The 22,391-nt window shown below is 41.3% G+C and overlaps 2 protein-coding genes across 6 annotated transcripts in view; one reads left to right on the top strand and one right to left on the bottom strand.

The window, feature by feature from the left end:
• Positions 1-2,581: 2,581 nt before the first annotated feature.
• On the bottom strand, positions 2,582-9,216 carry LOC131138774 (7SK snRNA methylphosphate capping enzyme-like). Of its 2 annotated transcripts, none has more exons than XM_058087991.1 (5): positions 8,761-9,216; positions 6,449-8,217; positions 5,478-5,696; positions 5,261-5,384; positions 2,582-4,905 (listed from the first exon to the last, which is right to left on the bottom strand). In XM_058087991.1, exons 2-5 carry the CDS (start codon positions 8,168-8,170, stop codon positions 4,871-4,873), a joined length of 2,100 nt encoding a protein of 699 aa, XP_057943974.1. In that variant the 5' UTR covers positions 8,171-8,217; positions 8,761-9,216; the 3' UTR covers positions 2,582-4,870. The 2 variants fall into 2 exon arrangements, with proteins under 2 accessions (XP_057943974.1, XP_057943975.1); XM_058087992.1 differs by lacking the exon at positions 8,761-9,216 and adding an exon at positions 8,650-8,731.
• A 5,829-nt stretch (positions 9,217-15,045) lies between these two features.
• Positions 15,046-22,391, top strand: part of LOC131138031 (serine/threonine-protein kinase PAK 3) — a 28,350-nt gene continuing 21,004 nt past the window's right edge. For all 4 annotated transcript variants that reach the window (XM_058086577.1, XM_058086575.1, XM_058086578.1 and 1 more), the window contains exon 1: positions 15,046-15,249. The gene's annotated coding sequence lies outside the window, so the exon portion shown is untranslated. The remainder of the gene's footprint in view (positions 15,250-22,391) is intronic.

Genomic DNA, 22,391 nt, shown 5'->3' with positions numbered 1-22,391 from the left:
ATCCACATCTTACCTGAGTGTAATATCTAGTATCTAAGATATAGTATCTCATTAATAATTAATTCATTTTATTTTAACAATATCCCAAGGGTCAATAAAACATGAGTTCTGGGACAAAAACGGCCCCTGTGCCACACTTTAGACACCTCCGCACTAGCTACTCAAAGAAGCTGATAGTTGTAATTGGATACAGAAAAATAGTTGCTCAACTCAATATTTCATGTGTTTGATTGTGTGGTGCTGGTTTCGAGCCAAAAGTACAAGTTTTTGTTATTAATTTGTTCTAGTAGTTTCAAGGAAAACCGAAATGTAGAAAAGCTGAGTTTCAAAAACTCTAAAATATTAGTTATAGAGAATAATTACAGCGTTACATGCTAACAATGTGAAATAAATGACGACTGGATGGAACTTACTCTTGTTGCAGACTATCCGTACTTTATAGCAAGTTGCAATTCATTCAATAGCGTTTAGCAACGGAAAAAAAGGCTAAAAATACAAAATACAACGCATCATAAAATTTGGGTCAGTTTGCATGTTTTTTCCGGGTACTCCGGCTTCCTCCCACATTCCAAAAACATGCTAGGTTAATTGGCGACTAAATGGTCCGTAGGTATGAATGTGAGTGTGAATGGTTGTTTGTCTATATGTGCCCTGTGATTGGCTGGCGATCAGTCCAGGGTGTACCCTGCCTCTCGCCTGAAGACAGCTGGAATAGGCTCCAGCATGCCCGCAAAGTGAGGATTAGCGGTAGAAAATGAATGAATGAATAAAATGTGTTGCGTACAAAAACAAAGGTTTGACACTATTAATTAAACTCGATGTTTGGTGGAGGTAAACCCCAATCAAATGTCATCAAAATAAGTGTGGCCATAATGTCATGGATGGTGAATAATGGCCAAGTGACTGACCCAAATAGCTGTGATGGCCCAGCGCATTTGTGAATGAAGTGTGATGTCTCTTGTCTGTCTTTATGTCCTGTCTGTCTGCGTGCGGACAACATTGCCAGACAGACATCACCGTTCAACAGTCTCGATTGCAAAGCAAATTCTTTGTTGTTGAGTCTGAGAGACAGAAAGGTCAAATATCTGTGCAGGTGAGCTCTGGAGGACTCATCATCAACACATACTAGGCTTCTGTTGTAATCAATGAAAAGCACTACAGTAACTTGCCACTACGAGCACATAAGCAAAGGTATGGATGCTATTTGTAAACACCAGCTCTTCATTGTGTCCTGCATTGCCATCTTTGTACTATTCAGGCCGCTCAACGTGACCGCACCACAAAACATTGGACCCCCGCACACTTGTTTACACCAGTCTGTCTTCATTCAGCTACAGTGACCATTGAAGACAAAACGTCATCTCACACTTTCCAGCAGATTTGAGGAAGCTGTACTGGGAATGTGACTTGTGAAGAGATCATCATAGTTATTTGTCATCTTTATTCTGTTTTTAATTTATTAAATATGCGATTTGTTCAGCTGAAAACATCTCATGCATCATTTATAAATATGAGATAATACTGGTGAAATGTACAGCATACATGTTTAAAAACAGTTTTTTTTACATGATTATGTCTATTTTTCATCACATTGTTCGTCGGTCCTTGAATGCACCAGAGTTATATGCTTGTTGGCTGTGGAAGCACCATCTTGAGAGTCAAATTTACCCCTAAAGTTAAAATGAGATAGCAACTAGCCTCCAGCACCAACCAGACCACCAGGCTAAAAGCTACACCGATTCAATCTGTTCATACATCATTTTACTCATCAGTGGTGAGTACCTATATATTTCATACTTCAAATGGTTTTAATAAGTGTGTGAGGCATATTTAGGGCTTAAATCTGGATTTTGTCACGAGTAAACAATGGTAATTGAGAGGAGGATAGTAAATTCTGGAGCTGAATCAAATAATTAAAACTTTTTCATGATTCAAAATCAATAAACGTCAATGTCAAACTAGCAGACAATAGTTTTCTGTGTGACTTTTTTGCATAATCCCCTTAAAAAGCAGACATCTACTGCAATTGCTGAGATGGAGTAGTAGTAGGATTAAATAAACTCTGCTTCTTCCGACTCCTTTAGTTGTGCAAGAGAAAACACTTGATGTACTTCCAGGGATGGACTGGGACAACAATTTGGCCCTGGACTTTGGCCCACTACAATCTGTGCACATATCGTGCCAACTCCCCCCACTGATGTCCCAGCATATAAATTATTACCTAGGGTGAATAAGATGTGGAGAAAAACTTTTTTTGACCAAAAATTAGCAAATTTGAGGGGCCAAGAATGCTGAATCCACTATACTTAAAATAAACAAAGGAATAACATTATGATGTAGTTTGGCCACACATCCTGTCTCAGTGAAAAGGCTTTTTGTATTGCTGCCGCCACAAAATGTCAAAGGTGAGAGCAGGGTTACATTTCTTACATACCTCCACATCAACAATGTTGAATGCAGAACATCTTTCACTTCAACCTAGTTTGTGAACTGAAGAATAGAAAAATGACATGTAAGTCAGCTGCAATTCTTGGATGAAAGCAAACTTGGGAGGATGAGATAAGAAGTACTACCCAGCATGTCTGGAACCACTTTTAATGAATTCAAATGTTTTCCACAGAGAAACATTTGGATACATTGTCGTGCAGAGGCATGAGAATCAAACATTTCCCTGACAGGCAGGGAGATCTGATTCCAATTTTCCCAAAAAATAATAAAGCATGGAAAGATTTATAAAAAAACACGAATCTTCCCTCTAGAAATGTACTTAATTCCCTCAAGTCATCAGTGCAAATTCAACATGAAGACATGAAATATAGTGCTGTTAAAAATCATACAATGCTCCAGAAACGTGTGGGAAATCTAGCTTTTAGCAAAGGTAAGTATGGGTCACAGTTCAGAATATCCCACCGGCATTCATTGGAAATGCCAATTCCTTTCATTAGTCTATGACTACAGTATTATGCAGAGTAGATTTTCATACAGTGCTATATATTTCATGTGCTGCAAAGACACGTTTTAGTTTGAATACCTGGACGTGACAAGACACCACTGCTGAGACAGTTAAGGTGCAATTGGCAAAACATTACAGCATGTAGGAGTATGCAAAAATATACCCATTATGTGCCCTGAAGAACGGAACAAAATAATTGACAGTACTGCAAAAAAGCCTGAGAGCGTGATTGTCCTAGCTGAAAAGTGTGATTTGGTGCCAATTCTGTTTGAAATGTAACCTGAATTTTGTTTTCCTTATCATAGTATTCCACGACATTCAATAAAGAATTTGATGGAAATGTATCAGAATTTGAAGAATAAAAAATATCCAAAGCATGTCAAATGAAGACAAGAACAAGAGTACTTTGACAATGAAGCTCCTTGCAAATGTTTTATATAAAAAAAATCTGCTGACAAAATAATTCATCCATGTGCCTTCTGAGGGGGAAAACCAAGCAAACACAGTTTCAATTTACATATTCATCAGATGGATTAGCGAGCCGGTTTGGGACCCAAAAAAACAAAAGTGCTTTCACTCACAAATTGGCAGCAAAAGCAAACACAAATCAACTAGAAAATGACATTAGCAGTAAAGAACTCAACAATGACAGGAGTAAAATAACATTTCAAAATTATATACACCGATCACTTAACTAAAACACAAACATACACATTGTCTCCTCCAAAATGTGCCTGTGAACGGATGTGAAATAAGATGGTAAGCAGTGCTCATGCACACAGGTACAGGTACAATCATCAATGACAACGGTGTGGACTCAAATGTCGCATAAATTCATGTCCCAGAAAACATCACGGCACCTTCAATAGCAGAATACTATACAAATGTGTTTGTTTACATTTTAAAAAAGACATGGTATGGAGCTTTGTGTCTGTTATAAATTGAAACTGATTAACTTAATCAGTTTCAATTTCAATTAAGATGCTGTTGAAACTCCTGCCATGGGTCCTTTGCTGCTTCAATTCTACATTCATTAGCTCAACAGGGACAAGGGGAACAACAAAGTATTAAAGGTGGCGCTATGGCTTCACTGACCAGCATGTTAACAACTGACCACAGCATCATGTCACCATGGCTCAAATGTGCCCCCTACCATCAGGACGGGAGCATCAAAACATCCCAATGAACGCAAGAGATGACTGGATGCATCCTCGAATGTAAAAGGTGACATGAAGAAGCCCTGTTATGTAAATACTTGATTTTATTAAAGAAAAATGTAAGCCGTTATTAATTCAGAATGTTTTTGTCAGATGCCAAGTGTAATGTTCACAATGGATTACTGTTTTCCTATCTTAAATCGGTCATGTTTTAAAATGGGCGCATCAGCCTTAAATATATGCTATTTTTTACTGCAACAGAACAATGACATCTATTTAAGAGTGGCGTATCACGACAAGATCAGTGCTTGTCAGGCCACTGTGATCACTTTAACGGCAGCGGAATGAGTCAATAGCACAAGTTGAGCCATACTGAACTCATGGAAGTGGGTAGACTTGCTTTTGAAATGGTAATGAGCACAACAAGCACCCAGTCCAGATGTATGTGGCTTTCTGGTGGCACACAGCACAGTAGGAATATACAGGTAAAACATTATTTAGCCAAAAAGGTGTCCAAATGCAAGACACTGCCATGCATCACACTGAGGAATTCATCAGCCGAGTGCCTCTTTTGTCATCGTGACATACACTGAGGAGTCTCATCTTCGCAACAATAAAAAAAACAAAGAAAAGAACCTCGCTTTTGGTCTCCTTCTTATCAAATGTCCCTCGTGGAGAGTCTGAGCAGCTGATACACAAGTCCAACAGCTGGCTTTGCGGTAACCCACACTCAGTATCCTCACAAGGCAGAAGCGGTCCGTCATTTGTGAAACAAATATATTGGCCTCTGAAAACCTGCAAGAAAAAGTTGATGATGGCATTACATATCAATATGTCAGCCAATATTGGCATAAAAACGATATAGCTGTATCTGTCTGCATATCGGTATGATTTTTTTCTGCCAATAATGATATCGGCGAGTGAGTGATGACATCGTACTCCACACAGCAACAAGCTTGCTGGCTCACTCCATATGCTCACGGTCTGGAATGCTTTAGGGTTGTAAATATATACTGACAGCCACCAGAAACTTTGAGGTTGAAATGTATGCATATTTCTACTTGGGTTGTAATTCATATCTCCTGAATGTGTGGCCTAAATTCTAACCACTCGGCCAGCATCATGGTAATAGTAATATTAGTAATTTTACCTTTTGTTGAACTCTTGGGTTTTCCGAGGAACTCACAACTGGTGAAGCCCACTTCATTGGTGAGATAGGATGAAAACTGATCTGGCTTGAGGCGGATGCTGTGAAAATTTCTGTTAATGGTATCCTAGCAAGCAAAAAAGAAAACAATAAATAATAATAATAATAACAAATAAAAACAACACATGCTTTTAAAAATAAAAAAATCTCGGCTCCTTACAGTCAGCTTCTTCCTCTTGACATAGGACTGCCAAGGCTGCGGCTCCAGGATGAAGATGCCTCCAGGATGGAGATGTTTGTAGACTCTCTTGAAGAACCTCTTCAGGCCAGTGTCCCCCCAGTTTAGGTGGACCCATTTGGTGACACTAAGACACAGGATGACATCGTACTCGGGCCGCTGAGTTACGAGGAGATTGTCATTCTGCAGCACGTAATTGGCCTGTGTAAAAGGGGATGGAGGTCAGAAACACCCAATTACATGAGCAGCTTGATGACACTAAAAGTAAACTCAAGCTGTATCAAAGATCATTAATCATAAAAAGCACTCTTGCTCTGATTTTCTGACAAATTTGGATGCCGTTGTGTTCTTGGCTAGGAACACAACTGTCAAGCTCAACTGTAAAGCAACACCTATATTTAGGGGGTTGAGGAAACATTGAAGTACTGATGCTACCAAGAGAGATTGTGTATGATAAATGAAAGTTTGTTTTACCTTTGGGCAAGCGGTGGTGCATTTTAGATCAATATAAATGTGGCCAGTGTGACAGAAATAATAAAAATTACATTTAATGTGATTTTATTTGGCCGAACAAAAACTCAAACACTCAACGGAGTGTTTAACTTTTGCATCCATGCACTATTTAAAATTTGATTGTATAGGTAGGTAGTTTACCCTAAAACTGCATAGATAGCCAAATGTCAGGGTACCAAAAAAAAAACAATGTGCTACTTATGAGTGAATTGGTTTCCTTGAAAATAGCAATGTCAAAAACTACAGCAGTACTTCCAGCTGAACTGTACTATACTGCGTAGGTGGAAATGGAAGCTTAGGTTATGTGACACTTCACAATGGATGGTTTCTGGTGTCTATAAATCATGCAGCCTCAAGATTAAGCTCTGTGCATGCGTATCATGCCTAATCAACACCCACTACACACTGGTGCGGACACTGACAGGAAGTTGCCATCCCACCTGGATGAAGGACACATTGCTGGGGAACTCTCCAGGGTGTGTGGTGGAGGTTTCAGTGAGAGGAGGTGCAGCAATGGGTCCCCGGGAGATCTGCAGCGACAAAGGGAAAGAGCAACTCCCAGATTTATCACAACTTTCCTGCTCCATTTCCTCTGCTCTGCCGTCTTGACTGTGAATCTTGGCCTGATCCAGGCCACAAGAGTCATTTGTGGCCTCTGTCAGTGGAGTCCCATTTTCCTTTCTTTCTGTGATCATCTTTTCACTCTCGCTTGCGATGCTGTCCTCCTGCTTTGTGTCGTTCTTGTCCTGTGTGGCCCGCCTGGCCTCTTGGGTCTGCAGCTCAGAGAGAAAATGTCTGATGTTCTTGCGGGCTGCGTGCACCAGCCCGCTGTCAATGTCCAAGCCCAATATGCTGGCAGGCCGCAGCATTTTGGCGATATAGAGCGTAATATTACCCGAGTTGCAGCCTAAATCCAGCACGCGTTTACCCTCAAACCACTCTGGGCGGAAGACATGAATACGCGGGTCTTCGCTTGCACTTGGGTTGCGGTAGCCGTAGTATTTGTTGTAGTTTCCAAACTGGAACTTCTTCTGTTGGTCCCTCGCCTGGTTGTGTCGCTGCTGGTGCTGACGACTAACTGGAGCAGATTTGCAGCCGCTTCTGGGTGTGTGGAAGGTGTTTTTGTGTCTCCCAGGTTTATTATTTTGCTCACCAAATGTGGACTTTGCTACAGGGGTAGACTGAGTCACAGGAGGGTCCATTTTGCCAGAGTTGCGTCTCCGCTTGCGCCTGCCTGTGTGTTGGTTAGCTCCTGCCGAAACAGAGGAAGTGGAATCCTCAATAGGCACGGATGCCACCTCATCCTTGATAATGGACGAGTGGTCTGCAGAGTGTTCATGTGAATCCCCCTCACCACAGGATACTCTGTCTGATGCTTTAGAGACTTCCGTATTAGAAGCTGAAGTTATCGCACCAGAAAACGACTCCGACTCTCCAGGTTTAACCTCGTTTTTCACCGATTCGGACAAGCTCAGCTGTGTGGCTGAAATGCTACCTCCATGATGTCTATTGCGATGCCTCCTCCTTCCGCCGCTCTTTAAGGGGGACACTAAAAAGCTGCTATCTGATATGCTGCTGTTCAGATTCAGAGGATCTGTGATGTCCCTGGGGATGAGGATCTCCACGGGGTCCCTACTCTTTAAGGGCAGTGGGGACGATTTTGGAGTCTCTGCGTTCAGCGCCCTGTTCACCTCCTCATCCTGTAGGCTGTTGAGATTGAGTGGGTCAAATATGTTCCCACCTAAAAGGAAGTTAGTGGGCAGGACAGAGTCACTTTCCGAGTTAGCCCGTCGTCTCCTCTTGCCAGAGGTCGGATGCTTAAAGTTAAAGTTGGATGTGTTGCGACGCTTAGCCACTCTCATTTGCTGATGCTGTTTGACATGATGGAAGCTGTTCCTACGATTGATGCCGGGCTCATTCCCTTTGGGTCTCAATCCGGCGCTGTTTGAGTGGTTAAGAGCGTCAACAGTGCTGGAGTGTTTTGGTGAGACAGCAGTGCCAGGAACAGGACAAGCAGCAGCCAAGTCCGGGGTGGCCACCGTGGCACCTTCCACTAGAACTGAAACACCAGTGCAACTTCCAGAACATTCTGACAGCTGCAGGGATGAAGCTGTAGTAACCTCTGGGCTACCAGTTTTTACAGTGTCTTCGTCAACAGACATTGCTGTGGATTTGCAGAGCTGATGCAGACATGGAAACTATCCTGAACCTAGAGGGTGGAGAAAACATGAATTAGAAAAGGGGGAACATCACCTTAGGGACAGTAAAAAACCTACAGTGACTACTTCAGGTTGAAGTGAACACAAGCACCAAAAAGCATGGAGAACCTCAAATTCACTTCCTGAATAATAAATCCTCACTTTAGGACCAAACATTTACTTTTGTAGTTGACCAAATGTTAAACATATAAGAATAAATAGACTTTTACATGGAGGTTCAATTTCACTCATGTTAGGAAAGTAGCATTTAAGACTAAGCAGGGGTTAATAATGTGAAAAGTTCCGAGAACCAGTACTGGACAGTTATCCTGTTAGCATGCTAGCGCCTAGCATCCGGGCCAGAGCACCCAAACGTCGAATAAACGTTCAACTCAAAAGACGTCAGGCAACCACACAAAGTGTCCACTTCGAGTTGCTGTTACCTGGAACACCTTCAAAAATCCAAATGAGTCTAAAGGCCGTCATAATATATATGAAATTGTGACATTTTCGCACTGTCCAGAGTGTAGTCACCATCAAAATAATACACTCACCTCGCAGTTCTCCCCGCCTCCGGCCGGACTGTCACTGGGTGAGCTAACGTTAGCTAACAGCTAACTAGCATACAAGTGGAACCACATCGATGCTAACACGGCTAATAGTGATGATAATAATTATTATTGGACAATAAACAAGGGGGTGTGCTGAGATAGTTTGCCCTAGATATGGGCTCCAGTCCACACACTCTCTTCTATCGATGTAATCGGTTAACTCTTGATAGAGTCGGGCAGGTAGGTGAATAAATTATCTCGGTGGCAGTACAGTCGGCATGGCGGTGCATCCGGGCTTCGGGATGTAGCTTGATGCTACTGGCGGGGGGCGGAGATGAAATAGGCGAGGATTGATGTCGAGAGGCCGGCCTGCTGAGTGATGACTATCAGCCTCTTTGATCCACATCATGGTCACCTCCGGTAATTGAACTACAGCAACCTTTGACGTGGTTAATACGTATTAAATGCTGCTGTTTCTTTTCATTTCAAACTTTATATAAACATTTTTGAAAAATAATATGACACTTATTGTAAGTTAGTCGTGGGTCATCTGTAATGCGTGCCCCCTCCAGGAATTCTGGGGCCCCACCCTGGAAGCCTACCCTTTGAGGCCCCTGTCATCAATTGTACGTACAGTGCTCTGCAAGGGGTACTTGAGATTTCAAAACATTTACAGATTTATTTTAGTTATGTTTTAGAATAACACGACAGATGACTGTGTTAAATCAGATACCGATGCTACAGCACAGTCTTTTTTTTCAACCCCCAAAATTATGTTTTCTTGTATTGTGTTTGTTTGTCAGACCAGTTTATTTTCCCAAAAGTATTGTGGATGTTTTCTGGCAACATTGAGATGAGGTCTTAATGTTCAGCAGTGCTTTTTGTTTTGGAACTCTGCCATGCACACCATTTTTGCAGTGTCTTTCTTTAGGTGGAATCATGAACACTGCAGTTCTTGGATGTTGTTGTGGGGTCTTTTGTGACCTCTTGGGTGAGGTCACTGCACTCCTGGGGAAATTCGGGTTGGCCGGCCACTCCTGGGAAGGTGGATATTTGCTCTCACTGTGGTTGGCTGGAGTCCCAAAGATTTTTCAATCAGGCCTATGTAGGTTTAATTTTTTACTCCCATGATAATAAAAAGTTAAAAACTGCATTTCGTGTTGTATTGTCATTAATATTTATGTGACATATATTTATGATTTAATGTGTATCCAGAAGTGGAAAGAGTGCTAAAATATTGTTATTGGAATTATTTTTTAGGGGATTCTGATTTTCAAAACTAGCGGCTGCACTCCTGTACACCGCCACTTGAGGGCGACATTGTAACATGCTGTGGCCACCTTCTCTGTTCATCAGTTTTGTACAGTAACTATAATGTTTTTGTGCAAAATTAAGTATTGATTTATTATTATTGAGGCAGTTTAAAAAATACACACGTAAACAATACATGCGTACATGTGCTGATGAGAAGCTGTCATTGGCAAAACAGTTGCTCTTCCCCGTCCTTGAGCTGACAGCTTGCCCCTAATTGGGTTCCAAATCAGTGCCGCCGTTGGCTAAATGAGCACCCTGCACTAATCTTCATAAAGCAGAGAGGGTACCTGTCCCCCACTCATGTCACTCTCTTTTCTCATGTTAATAGGGGTGCGGCCCTCAATTCCGGGCACCATCTGCCCTTCCTCAGGGTTTGGGCCCCCGAGCACTTCAGACATGCTCTATTGTTTGTGTGTGTCCAAGCAGAAAGTGGTGAATACACACACTCCTTGTGGCCCAAAAAAGGCGCTTTACATCAAGAGCACGGGTCTGCTGTTCATTACCCTACATGTGACAGAATAAAGGACTGCGCGCGTGGCCTCTGCTGTCACGTCAGGAAGTGTGCTGGCCTTTGTGAGTCCTGCTCAGGCCTTGTTTGTGTGATGTCATTCAGAGTAACCGTTGGCCGGTCAAATAGTGTATCATAACTGAGCTTTGCAGAAGTTTGATGTCTGAGATGTATGAACTAATTGGACAATGCAAAAGAGGGCTCTTTTGATGCCCTTTCGCAACTATGTTGTTGTGAGGGAAAATGATGTGACAAATCAAAATGTCATTTAATATCTTGGGGGGAGAAATTGCACAGTGCCGTGATAACCTTTCAACAGAATCATTGGAACTGATTGTTCTGCATAAGCCACAAAAATTGTATTAAAGTTTGAACCCCATCAATTGATGTTTCATACACACCTCATTGCGCTCTACAAAATACCCACTGTAATTTTGGACTGTTGAGCCACATCACCACGAAATTTGGTACACACCTTTAGGTACCATGGAGTATATAAACCAGAGATTTAATAAAATAGAAAATGAAATAATACATTTGAGGGAAAAAAGTTGTAATATTGCCTTTGCCCAAGGCCAAAGTTCATATAAGTCTCCTCTATGTTACAGGCATTGCCTGAGACACCTATGAAAAGGGGGGGGGGGACTTACGTGCTGCCACGTTATAAATAAAACCTTTCCCGAAGAGCTATGGTCTATACGACACATAATATTACCACTTTGTTTCTCATAAATGTACAATTTTATTCTCTTAAATCTACAACTTTCTCATAGAAATTTAGAACTTTCATTCATTCATTCATTTTCTACCGCTTTTCCTCACGAGGGTCGCGGAGGTGCTGGTGCAGGTTCCTGAAATCTCTGATTCTTTTTTCAATGCGGTCCGAGTACTAGTATTTAGGGGACTGACAAGCACATGTGTGTAGAATTTAAGCCAAACATGGCCGCCATCAAGCAAAATATCTTTGCAGGGACACGAGCGGGGTAAAGTAAAGGGCATATATCATTGACTCTTTGTCCACTCATTATCAGCCTCCTCTTGAAATAAATGCCTGGTACAGTTGCAGTGGAATACAATAAATACAGTAGTTTAGATTGATTAAAAAAAAGTTCTATCCTTTTACACAGACATTTTACACAGTGTTCAAAGTTACATGGACATTTTTGGACTCATTAGTCAACCATAATGTGACCTTCCTGGGCCGGGTGTGCCTCAGTTTCCAAGCTCCACGCTGCCGGCTGCATTGAGATTAGTTATTGAACTGGTCAAGCAAAGGGAAACAAGGCCGCTTCAGAGACACGGCGCACAATAAGCCAGCTGTCAGTGGGAGGGGCTTGCTCAGACCACGGTTGTCATGGCTAGGTTGTTTGTGTTGCGTCGTCCCCCTCAGAGAGATGATAGGTGAGCCTGTGCGAAGCAGACTCACACTGATTAATATTAACACAGGGGTTTTGGTTAGCCACAAAGGATGTTTTCAATGCAGCAACACAAATCAAGCTAATACTTTAACTGTCAATCCTTTTGATGGTGATTCCAGAAGTGAGAGTGTGTATTTGAGTATGTATTTATACACATTAAAAGCCTCTTCCTAATCCACAGAGGCCCCCCATTTGCCTCTACGTATGCTGCTGTTTTATACTCAAAAGGTCATCTTATCCTCAGATGAGTCTCAGTTGATGTCTTTGAAACATAAAAGAGGAAATACGATTCTGACCTTTTGTATACATTTTGTAAAGTTTATTCAGGTATTGTTCATGTAATAATTTTGTTTATTTCTAACATGCCAGCAAATGCAGATTTTCAGGTGGGACCGTCTGGCTTAGACATTAGACACACTAACTCCTCCTCCTCCAGACTTGGAGGATGCGCTCGTTGATATTTTAATATTTGAGTAGACATCTCACACGTAAATTATGCCTTTCAATGTTTTTTTCACCAATATCGAGATTAAAATGTGTTTTGGTGTCATGAGCACTTTTAATGTAACAATTTTATACTGTAAACGGTCTGCCATGGACAAATAACACGTTCAATGACTATTGGAAATAACAAAACTCTAATCATGATGCTATGAAAACAACAGTGTAGTGTAGTGGTCTTATTATTGAGAATGGTTGCTACTGCTTTTTATCTGGGATTGACTGGCAATCAGTACAGTCCACTCAGCGAAGTCAACTGGGATAGGTTCCAGCATACCCACGATTGCTGTATTTTATGGCGTTTGTGTGTTCTGTGTACATTCTGAATGATTTTGGTGTAAGATCCAATTTACACCAAAAACTTACACTTACTGTACATCACAGTCTAGGAATCATTTCATTTTCATTTCATTTTCTACCGCTTTTTCCTCACGAGGGTCGCGGGGTGCTGGAGCCTATACCAGCTGTCTGGGGTATACCCTGGACTGGTCACCAGCCAATCACAGGGCACATATAGACAAACAACCATTCACACTCACATTCATACCTATGGGCCTATGGACAGTGGGGGAGAACATGCAAACTCCACACAGAGATGGCCGAGGGTGAAATTGAACCCTGGTCTGGACTGTGAGGTCTGCACGCTAACCACTTCTCCGCCGTGCCGCCCGTCTAGGAATCAGTTTTGATTAAATACACCATGCAGTGCAGTATCACCCAAATTAAAAAAACACATTAAGCTTAGTCTTCCATGCTTAACTGTGTTGTACAACTATTCCAATCAGGAAAAAAACTTCATCAATAGTTATCCATAATCAACTGGATAGAGGCCCACTAACCTCAATTAAATTCTTTTTGGGAGGGTCGGGGGTGTTTGTAATCTGTGTCGTGCCAACACACACAAACACACACACTAAAAGTAGTGGTTCTGTCTGTGGATGCAGCTGTAGCATGGATGAGCGTGACCTATTATGTTCCCCAGGCCAAGTTTAGCAGTGAAAGGCTTAAAGAGGTTAATCTGATGTAGTAAAATGAAGAGCATTTAATACACTGTTTATGGCCGCCTTACACTAATACTGTACATTGCTGTAGGTTGTTGTCGGGATGATTATGCAATATATGTAGCATTTTTGTGAACAGCTTATCAGTCAGGGTTAGCACATCTGCCTCCCAGCCAAGAGGTTATGGGTTTGAATCCCGATCCTTGCATCTCTGTGTGGAGTTTGCATGTACAGTACTCTGGTTTCCTCCCACTGTCCAATCAATGTTAGTGTGATTGGTTGTTTGTCTACTAATCAGCCATGATAGGATCCAGCTCACCCATAACCCTGAACATGATCAGTAATAGAAAATGAATGTGTTGTGAATAGACTGTTGCATATGCTTAGTTTTATTGCAGATACATATTTGCACACTTACATTGGCGTGTCTCTGTACTGTGTATATTATCACAGCTTAAGCCTACCATTCTGTAAAGATAAAAAATACATGTGTGTCGGATTATATTTGATGTTCCATATATTTAAGACTAAACATAGCTGAGATTGTGATGAGAAGAAAAGTATTTAAAATAATGATTTTTTTTTAAGGATTGTTGTCAATTTAAATGATGAAGCGTCTCCATTTGAGTGAACGCTGTCACTGATCAGCCATGTTGCTCTCCTGCAAGGAGTGTCGACATTACAGGCGTTGCCAGGACAACCAGCCAGGGTGCCACAGAGCCTCGATGAGGCCTCCCTCCACCTTGAGCTAGATGCTAGCGGTGAGACGGAGCCGATGATGTGCTAGTCGACCAATCACAGGTGAGCGACAGCAAAAAGATGACATCATAGGCAAATTAAGACAAATGCGGGGAGGCTTTTGGTTGCCGTGTCTGCCTGCCTCTGAATTCTTCTTGCCTTTCTATACGGGCTTAGATGAACCTCTAGTTTGAATTTTCTCTTTTTGATTTTTACAACAGTATAACCCACAACATTTTTAGAACATTATTGTTATTAACAAATAAAGATTTCCCTAAATCTCACGCAGATTTGGCAGTTTATGTATCGAATACAATAGCACACTCAATTAATGTTAATTTTATCATATGAATGACATGCAAAAGCATCTGATTAATTTATATATGAATGGTACCGCTCTTTCCATGATTTTATTTTTGTTATAGGAGGAATTTCATAGGAGCACAGTTGTAGAATGTGCGTTTTCACTACGAGCTTTACGTATATGTATATAAAAACGTGCTATGTAGCTAGCACATAGCTATAGCTATATAGCTATAGCACATATATATACTTATATACATAATTATATAGCAATGACTTAACTAGCTCTCTTATACGAGTGCACACACACACCTTACATCTCGTAAGTTTACAAAAGAAAAGGTTCTTTAGCGGCACCCTCCGGGGCTTCTCAATGATCAGGTTTGGTCTGTCAAACAAAAAACCAACACTGTCTTACCCTCTGCTGGCTCCTCCCCGAGACCTGCTGCTGTCATTAATATTCATCCCTTTGGCCAATGGGGGCAGCAGGGCGGGTGACGTCACGGACTAGGGAACAGTGAGCAGCCAGTGAAGCATCCAGCCTGCCGAGCAAGCCTGCTTTTAGGGTCAGGAACTGGTCTGACAAGAGAATGGCAATCCTGCCGCCTTTAAACTGTCACTAGGACCCGGTGCGGAAGACGATGAATCCACCAGAGGTTCTGGCTCACAGGCGAAACGCGGACCGAGAGAATGTGAAGACATATTTCAGGTAATTCCCTGTCTGTGTTTGCAATATGGGGATGTTATAAAGAGGGGGAGGCAGATGAGGGAGGAGGACGGGAGGGGGGAGGCTATGAATGTGTATGTAGTAGTGCTTTGTAGCCTTTTTTTTTCCAACCGTCTTCCACTCTGCATTGGGCCCTGCTAAAGAGGCAGCTGTTTGATCAGAGGAGAATAGATGACTGCATTAATTAAAAAGGGCTTGGCATGTTTTGTACCATCCTTTGCACCATGCATCTCATCATCTCTGCATGCACCCCCTCACAAATTAAGTGATGGGAAGGTGTTTCTAATCAACAGTGGCGTTTGTGTAGGCCTTGCAGCAGCTGCAGTGGCAACAGTAGTGCCAAAAAATATAAAGAAGCTTTGCTATTTTGGGCCCCAAGGCTGATGGATGCTGGAGCTGTACGTGCTTCGTATCCTCACGGATGCGCTTTTGTTATCTCTGCGGAGCATCCCTTGAGGATGATGAAGAGGGGAAAATGTTGTTTTTTTGTCAATACCCACACACAAACACGCAGCTGGGACATGCCCCCGTCTCCTGGCTGTGACATGGAAGTGTGCAAGCGGTTTCATGGCCGCTCCAGTGACAAGCAGATATACAACATCTGGTCACCTGACTTCTTTGGGGATGCGAGTGGGGGCGGGGGCCGGTCCTGGGAGGGACGAGCTGCTATTCCTCAGATTCTTCCACAGCACTTTCAAGGAGGAGGGTAGCAGGGGCGGGATGGTGCTGAATATGTGTCTTCCTCTTCACCTTCGCTGACTTCCATCCAAGTGGGGGCAGCCATCCCTGATATTTCTCAATCGCAAGGCTTTCTGGGAGACCTGTTGTCTGGCTGACGTGCAAAGAGGAGATTTTAGGGAGTCAACTCGGTGATGAAGGGGAGGGTGAGATGATAGCAGGAAGAATTGGGGGATGGGTTACAGAAGGTGCTACTCCCTGCTATCACCGGCCTGCTTATATTGCTATAGATGAGCCTCCGCTTAGCTTCACTAGGGTTGCGGGGGTTTGCTGGAGCCTGTACCAGCTGACTTCAGGGGAGAGGCGGGGTACACCCTGGACTGGTCCTGTAGATAATGCTTCTTCGTATAACACCATGCCTCCATTCTTATTCCCTTGCTGACTTTATGTTCACTGCCACAATATATGAGGATAGATGGTCCCAATCCACCATGACACTATACAGTGTGAAAGTGATGTGGATAAACATTGTCTTCCCTCTGGGTATTGTGCTCCTCAAGCCTCATACTCTATATTCATCACCTTCATCTTCACATATCCAGCAGCATAGGAACGTCTCTACGGGTCCGTGTGCTCACCACCCGGCTTTACCCGCTGTACTCATTCTCTCTGTGCTGTCTCTCAAGGTTACATGCAACTCATGAAAATTTTATAGCTGAAAACAAGTAGGCGAAAGGTAACATGTCCAATGCCTTCAAAGCTTATTGTTTTCTGCCTTACTGGAAATGTTGGTAAAACTGCACCATCCACTGTACTGTTTGTATTGTAAACAAACCTGTGGACGGGCTGAACAAAAGTCGTCATGCGTGAGATCATTTTGTTCATTCAGCGGGAACCATGTTTTCATAAAATAATCTTTCAGAAAATGAACCTCACTGGAGAGCACAGGGGGGGTCCAAACATGAGGACCACATAGTGAAGAATGAAAGGATGGAAAGGCCACTTGATCATTTGCAAAGCAACTGTATACGGTATACCAAGTTACCGTACACTTGGGGGTTACTCTTTTTTTTTAAATTATCAAAATATTTAAACTTACTTTTATATTTAAATAAAATATTCTTTTTTGAAATTATTAAAATTATGTTTTTAAATTATATTTTGAATTTTTTTCAAAATATTTAAACTTATTTTAATATTTAAACTGAATGTTCTTCTCCTAATATTACAAATTTATTACCATAATATTTTGACATTATTTGCATAATATTGTAACTTTTTCCCCAACCTCATCAATCAAAAATGACATATTTATTTAGTTTTTTTGCCTAATATTATGACTTTAATGTCTTTTTACTTTAATATTTCAACTTTATGCTTCTAAAATGATCAGATTTTCTAGTTATTTTCATATTATTTTTCTTATTATTATTATTTTCATATATTTTGACTTAAGTTAGAAGAACTTAAGTTCTTAAGTTAGTTTCAATTTTTGTTGTTACTTTTTTTTTTTATACTGATTTTTTTAAACAATTTATTTTTAGTAGGTGCCCCCAGGCCAATAAAAAGGATTTATTTTCACTTTCAGTTGGATTTTTTTTTTACATGTGCCTCAACTGCTGAGTGAATAATGCATGAATTTTAATCTTAAACAAATACAAGCCTTTGCATGAGGTGTCTATCAAGTTGAACCTTTCCAGATGCTGTTTCAAATGATCCTATGGGTTGTGCTCAAAAGGCTTTGGAAGACCATGCATGCAATAGCGCTAAATGCTACAATTATTAGACCAGTGGTTTCAAACATTTTTTCAAATGAAAATGACCAAGACAAACTTATTTTTGTAACATTTGTCTTATTTCAAACCAATCAAACTGAATATGCTTGTTTCACCACAATATCAACACAGTGCGGTAATCCACAACTCTCATTTTGTATTCCAGAATGCATTTCATTATAGTGTTGTCACGTGATTAACTGAAAGCCTGAATGAAAAGCAGGCTCACAGGTGCCTCATAAGGCCGACGGTGGCCATGTTTTTCAACCATGCGCAAAATCTACAGACATGTGCTTGCGGGTCACACGAAAGTGTGTACCAAATTTCGTGGTGATAAACACCCTAAAGTTACACTGGATTTTTTTTGTACAGCGCGTTGAGCTATGTGAGAAATTTCAAGTCAGTCCAACTTATGGGTGTCAATCTTTGGAGCCTAATAAGAGGGACATCAGAAGAATAAATAGCAAGGGCAACATGTTTGGGTTGTTCAACGTTTTTGTTCAGGAGTTAGAGTTAGAAGAGAGAACGATACTATATCACAGGACTATTTGACAGTTTTTAATAGAAAATTGTACATGGTGTGCTTAAGCATTAGCGTAAAGTTGACTGTTTTTCCTCACATGTTTTTATTTCTGGGCCTTCTTATGTTTTCCATTATGGCCGATGTAACCCAACACACGCAACCTCTCTTACCTCGCCTCGACTAACAAAAGCAGCAGAACATGGTCTTGGCCAGCAGCCCATTTAAAGCGGACTCTCTGAAATATGATAGTGGGACACGTACAAGGAGGCCTCCATCTGTTGGAGTCTAAGCGAGCCTCGCCTCTGGATATTGTTTAGTAAAGTTACCGTTAAGGTCTCCTGTGTCGACTGTTAACGGAGGCTGATCTTTATGCGGGGTGCGTGTTTGTTTTAGGGTCTAACTGTCTCCAGCAGTGTTTTGTGGTAGGTGTGTCAGGGCTGCAGTGTGTGTGTGTGTGTGTGTGTGTGTGTCGTGGATTAGCATGTAGGATTGGAAGCCATCTGGCCATTTCGCCTCGCAATGGGGAGGGGGAGTAAGTGTGAGAGATGGATAGAGGGAGACACTCACACACTGACACATTGACACAGCTTCAGTCGTAATCTCCCTATTTGACTTACAATACAGTTGCTTGTCTGTTTACATTAATGTGTTTGTTTGTTTGAGCCCACATGACAGTCCCGAATGTATCAAAGTTAAACTGCAAATTAGATTTTTAGGTGGGTTTTCATAGGTGGTAGGGTTCAATATTTCAGAAAGTGGCTAAAAAAGACGCTCCACCCTTTACTGTAAGATGACTCAGTGGAGGAAGATAGATGGTGTCTTGCAGAATATAAGGATGAAATGTTGCAGAGTAGGAAGAGGTTTAAGAGATTAGCAAGTTTCACTGGGTCAGGCGTTTGTGGAGGGGTGGCTGAACTTTAATATGTCTCAAGTGGAAAAGGCCCAGAGAATGTATGATTTTAATGGAGCTCAGAGGAAGAAAAAAATGCTTATTTGGGCTTCATCTAAGTTATAAACTCACATTTTGGCCCTCTTTTTGACAGCGCTGGATTTGACTTACAGTAGGTGAGAGCATCACAAGCTGCATCCTCCAGCTGCAGTATTTAACTGCTCTTAATTCCAGAAAATCTGTTTTGGCCTGCGCATGATTCAAGCTCTGCAAAATGCAGGTGAAAGGGAACATTGCACGCTGTTGCTTCGCCTCCATAGAGAATCTGTTTATTTTCTCAGCTGTAGGGAGGTGCAACTATTATGTATGCCGCTTTTTGTTAATTCACTTGTTGCCGCATATGAGAAGAATCAAGCCAAGGTTTGCCTCTGCAAAGCAAAGCAGGGAGATTTACGATTGAAAATGCATCAAAGCTCTTGAAACTGTTTCAAGGGAATGTGCCAGAGTGTGTTTTCCGGAGCACAGTGCTTTGAAATAAACCAAACAAAACTCAACATTAAGTCCACCTTAACAATCAGGGTAATTATTATGGTTGGGAAAATTGTAAATTTGTGAAAGCAGCTTGTTTTGGTTTCACATTCAGTGAAGAGGCCAGTCAGCATACTTGAGTTTAATTACAGCCAAAACACTCGCTTTAGGGTTGCTTCTAGCATTTAGTAGGTGAAATGGTAATGGTTTACATTATTTTCAACATGCATACATTACAATTTCGCCCATCATTTACAATCCTGAAACATGAATACATATTTCTTTCACTTTTCTGTGCATTATAACACCAGAAAACAAGCAATATAAGCTAGCTAACAATGCACGTCATTGGGACACACCTATTTTGACTAAAAAGCCAAAAACTCAAACAATGTTTTATCGTTTTATATACATGCTGTGATCGTGCAAGAACAAGTACATTGATGTACATTGATTTGACTTATTTTGATGATTTAAAACATTACCAGAACTACTTTCCAAGGCTCATTGATTTCACAGACCCATTGATCGGAACTAACGTTACTTCCGTCAACGAGGTAAAACATCTCACCCCCCCCAGGCAGAGAATCATGTTGCTGTGTGCTAGGCAGATCTGGCTATAGTAAAACATACACTCACACAAAACGGTTACTTACAGTGTTTCACCGCTTTCATTGGGATGCCAACTGGTGGAATAGCATCACTAGTATATTTCAGTTGAGCTGGTAAGTTCAAAATAATTGGTAAAAAATAAATGCTCTGAACAAACAAGCATCTTGAGTCTTCACAGCGATATTGTCGGGTCGATGTTGAGCGCTGGTATCCTCCAGTTGGTCTTATTGTTTTGTTGGAATCTCAAAGCTGAGCAACTTTTCGGCTTCTTGCCGAATTTCTTCTAAATCATGCCTCACTCGTGTATTGTTGAAGGTTGTACTTCAACAATACACGTGTGAGGCATGATTTATAACCTAGCGTTAACTTTTCTGAACTAACAACACAGTACCAGCACCATTAGATAGCATGACTATAGGGAGTAGCTTGTGATACAGACAGTTAATACAGTTAATACAGAAGTCAGCTATGGAACTGGAACACTTTTTTGAACGTTTTTTTTGTCAGAACGTCAAAGTAGCTGTGTCCCAATGACGTGCTTGCTTATATTAACTTGTTTTCTCGCGTTACAATGCACCGAAAAGGGGTAGAAATATATATGTGTTCATGTTTAAGGCTGCAACTGTAGTCTGTGTTATTATTTGGGATTTTTGCGCCTGAAATAATTCAAACCTGCGATAAAAGCCTGTTGTTCCGGCGATCAGTGTGTGTGTGTGTGTGTGTGGGAGTAATCTCATATTTAAAAATGTTACTTCACTGCTATCTACTCCATGTTTTGGCAGCTAGGACTGCTTTTTTTACACTTCTAATTTTATATTCTCCTGCAGACATGCAGAAATGAAAAAGACCAGAAATGAGATTTAAGTGTGTGCTGTTGGATGTGCAGCTGCGTGATATAGCGACACACAGCCCTAAATATTAAATGACAGACAGTCTGGGATATCACGCCTCCCCAGAAGGTGGGTTTGGGGAAAGATGAGGTTTGGGTGGTGAATAAATTAGACTGCAGGCCAGGGAGGACTAACCAGTTTTCTTAGTTCAGATCATATAAGGCATTTCAGGCCAATGCAACACTCTACAAGGTCCTTCTATATTATTAAAAAGTGGGTTAAATTAAAAAATAATGTGTAAGCAGCAACATAACGTCACATGTATGTATGTGTTAGCTATAATTACTTCAACATGATGTAGAGGTATTCCAGGAAAACGCCACAATCAGGTAAAACAAGATCAGACAGTGACATCTGGCTTGTGGCTAATAATAGTACCCTGCTAACTGATTAGCAATGTTTCTGCACTGCAGCGTGTGCAAAGAAGCGGACGAAAGATAAACTGAAAAAAAAAGATTGTCACATCAAGAAAAATGTATCTGAGAACATTTGTCAGTGGTCAGGCTGAGTGGACAATTTAAGCAGAAGTGCATGTCGCCGCCATCGCACCCATTTAGCTTTGCTTTTGATATTGCGTAATCATGCTCTAGTTGGCATATTATGACAGCGTAAAGGGCTTTTATGTCAACACAATTAAAAGATGTATGCTTTCTCCAAGGCAAGTGCAGAAACTATAAATAGACATTGCAAGAGTTATTTACAAGTGTTCAAAGCATTGTCCATCTATTGATGACACACTGTTTTTCAATCTGTCATGTCAATCATGATGATAACTAGATATACACTTTCTTAAGTGGCTTTTATCAGGACGTCCTGCAGCACATGGGGCAAACCCTGGCCCGGCGCTGCAATTTCATGTGGCCCGTGAAACCGTTTAGGAAATAAAATGGAGTTGACCCGCCTTACAGACCTTATCAAACAAAGTGCTTAAAGCGTTCTGTGTAATGAAGCAACTCCTTTGTTATAAACTACCACTCTGGTATTTTCATTTTAAAAGTGGAAAAAATGTCGTGCACAATTTTTTAAAATGTTATATGTAGGGCTGTCAAAGTGAAAGTGTTTAATTTTAAATGTTCTTTTAATGGTATTATTTTTGTTTGACCCTGTTTGACTCAAAGCCCACACCATAGTTTGAGGTAACACACAAGCTCTCACAACAATTTGTATCTACTGGTGCTGTGTGTTGAGTTGACGTTGAGAAGCAGGAAGCACGCTGGTGTTTTTTATTG

The sequence above is a fragment of the Doryrhamphus excisus genome, chromosome 11 (genome assembly GCF_030265055.1).
Source record: "Doryrhamphus excisus isolate RoL2022-K1 chromosome 11, RoL_Dexc_1.0, whole genome shotgun sequence".
Taxonomy (NCBI): Eukaryota; Metazoa; Chordata; class Actinopteri; order Syngnathiformes; family Syngnathidae; genus Doryrhamphus; species Doryrhamphus excisus.
Note: the sequence above shows the minus strand (reverse complement) of the source record. Positions and strands in the feature narration are given on the sequence as shown.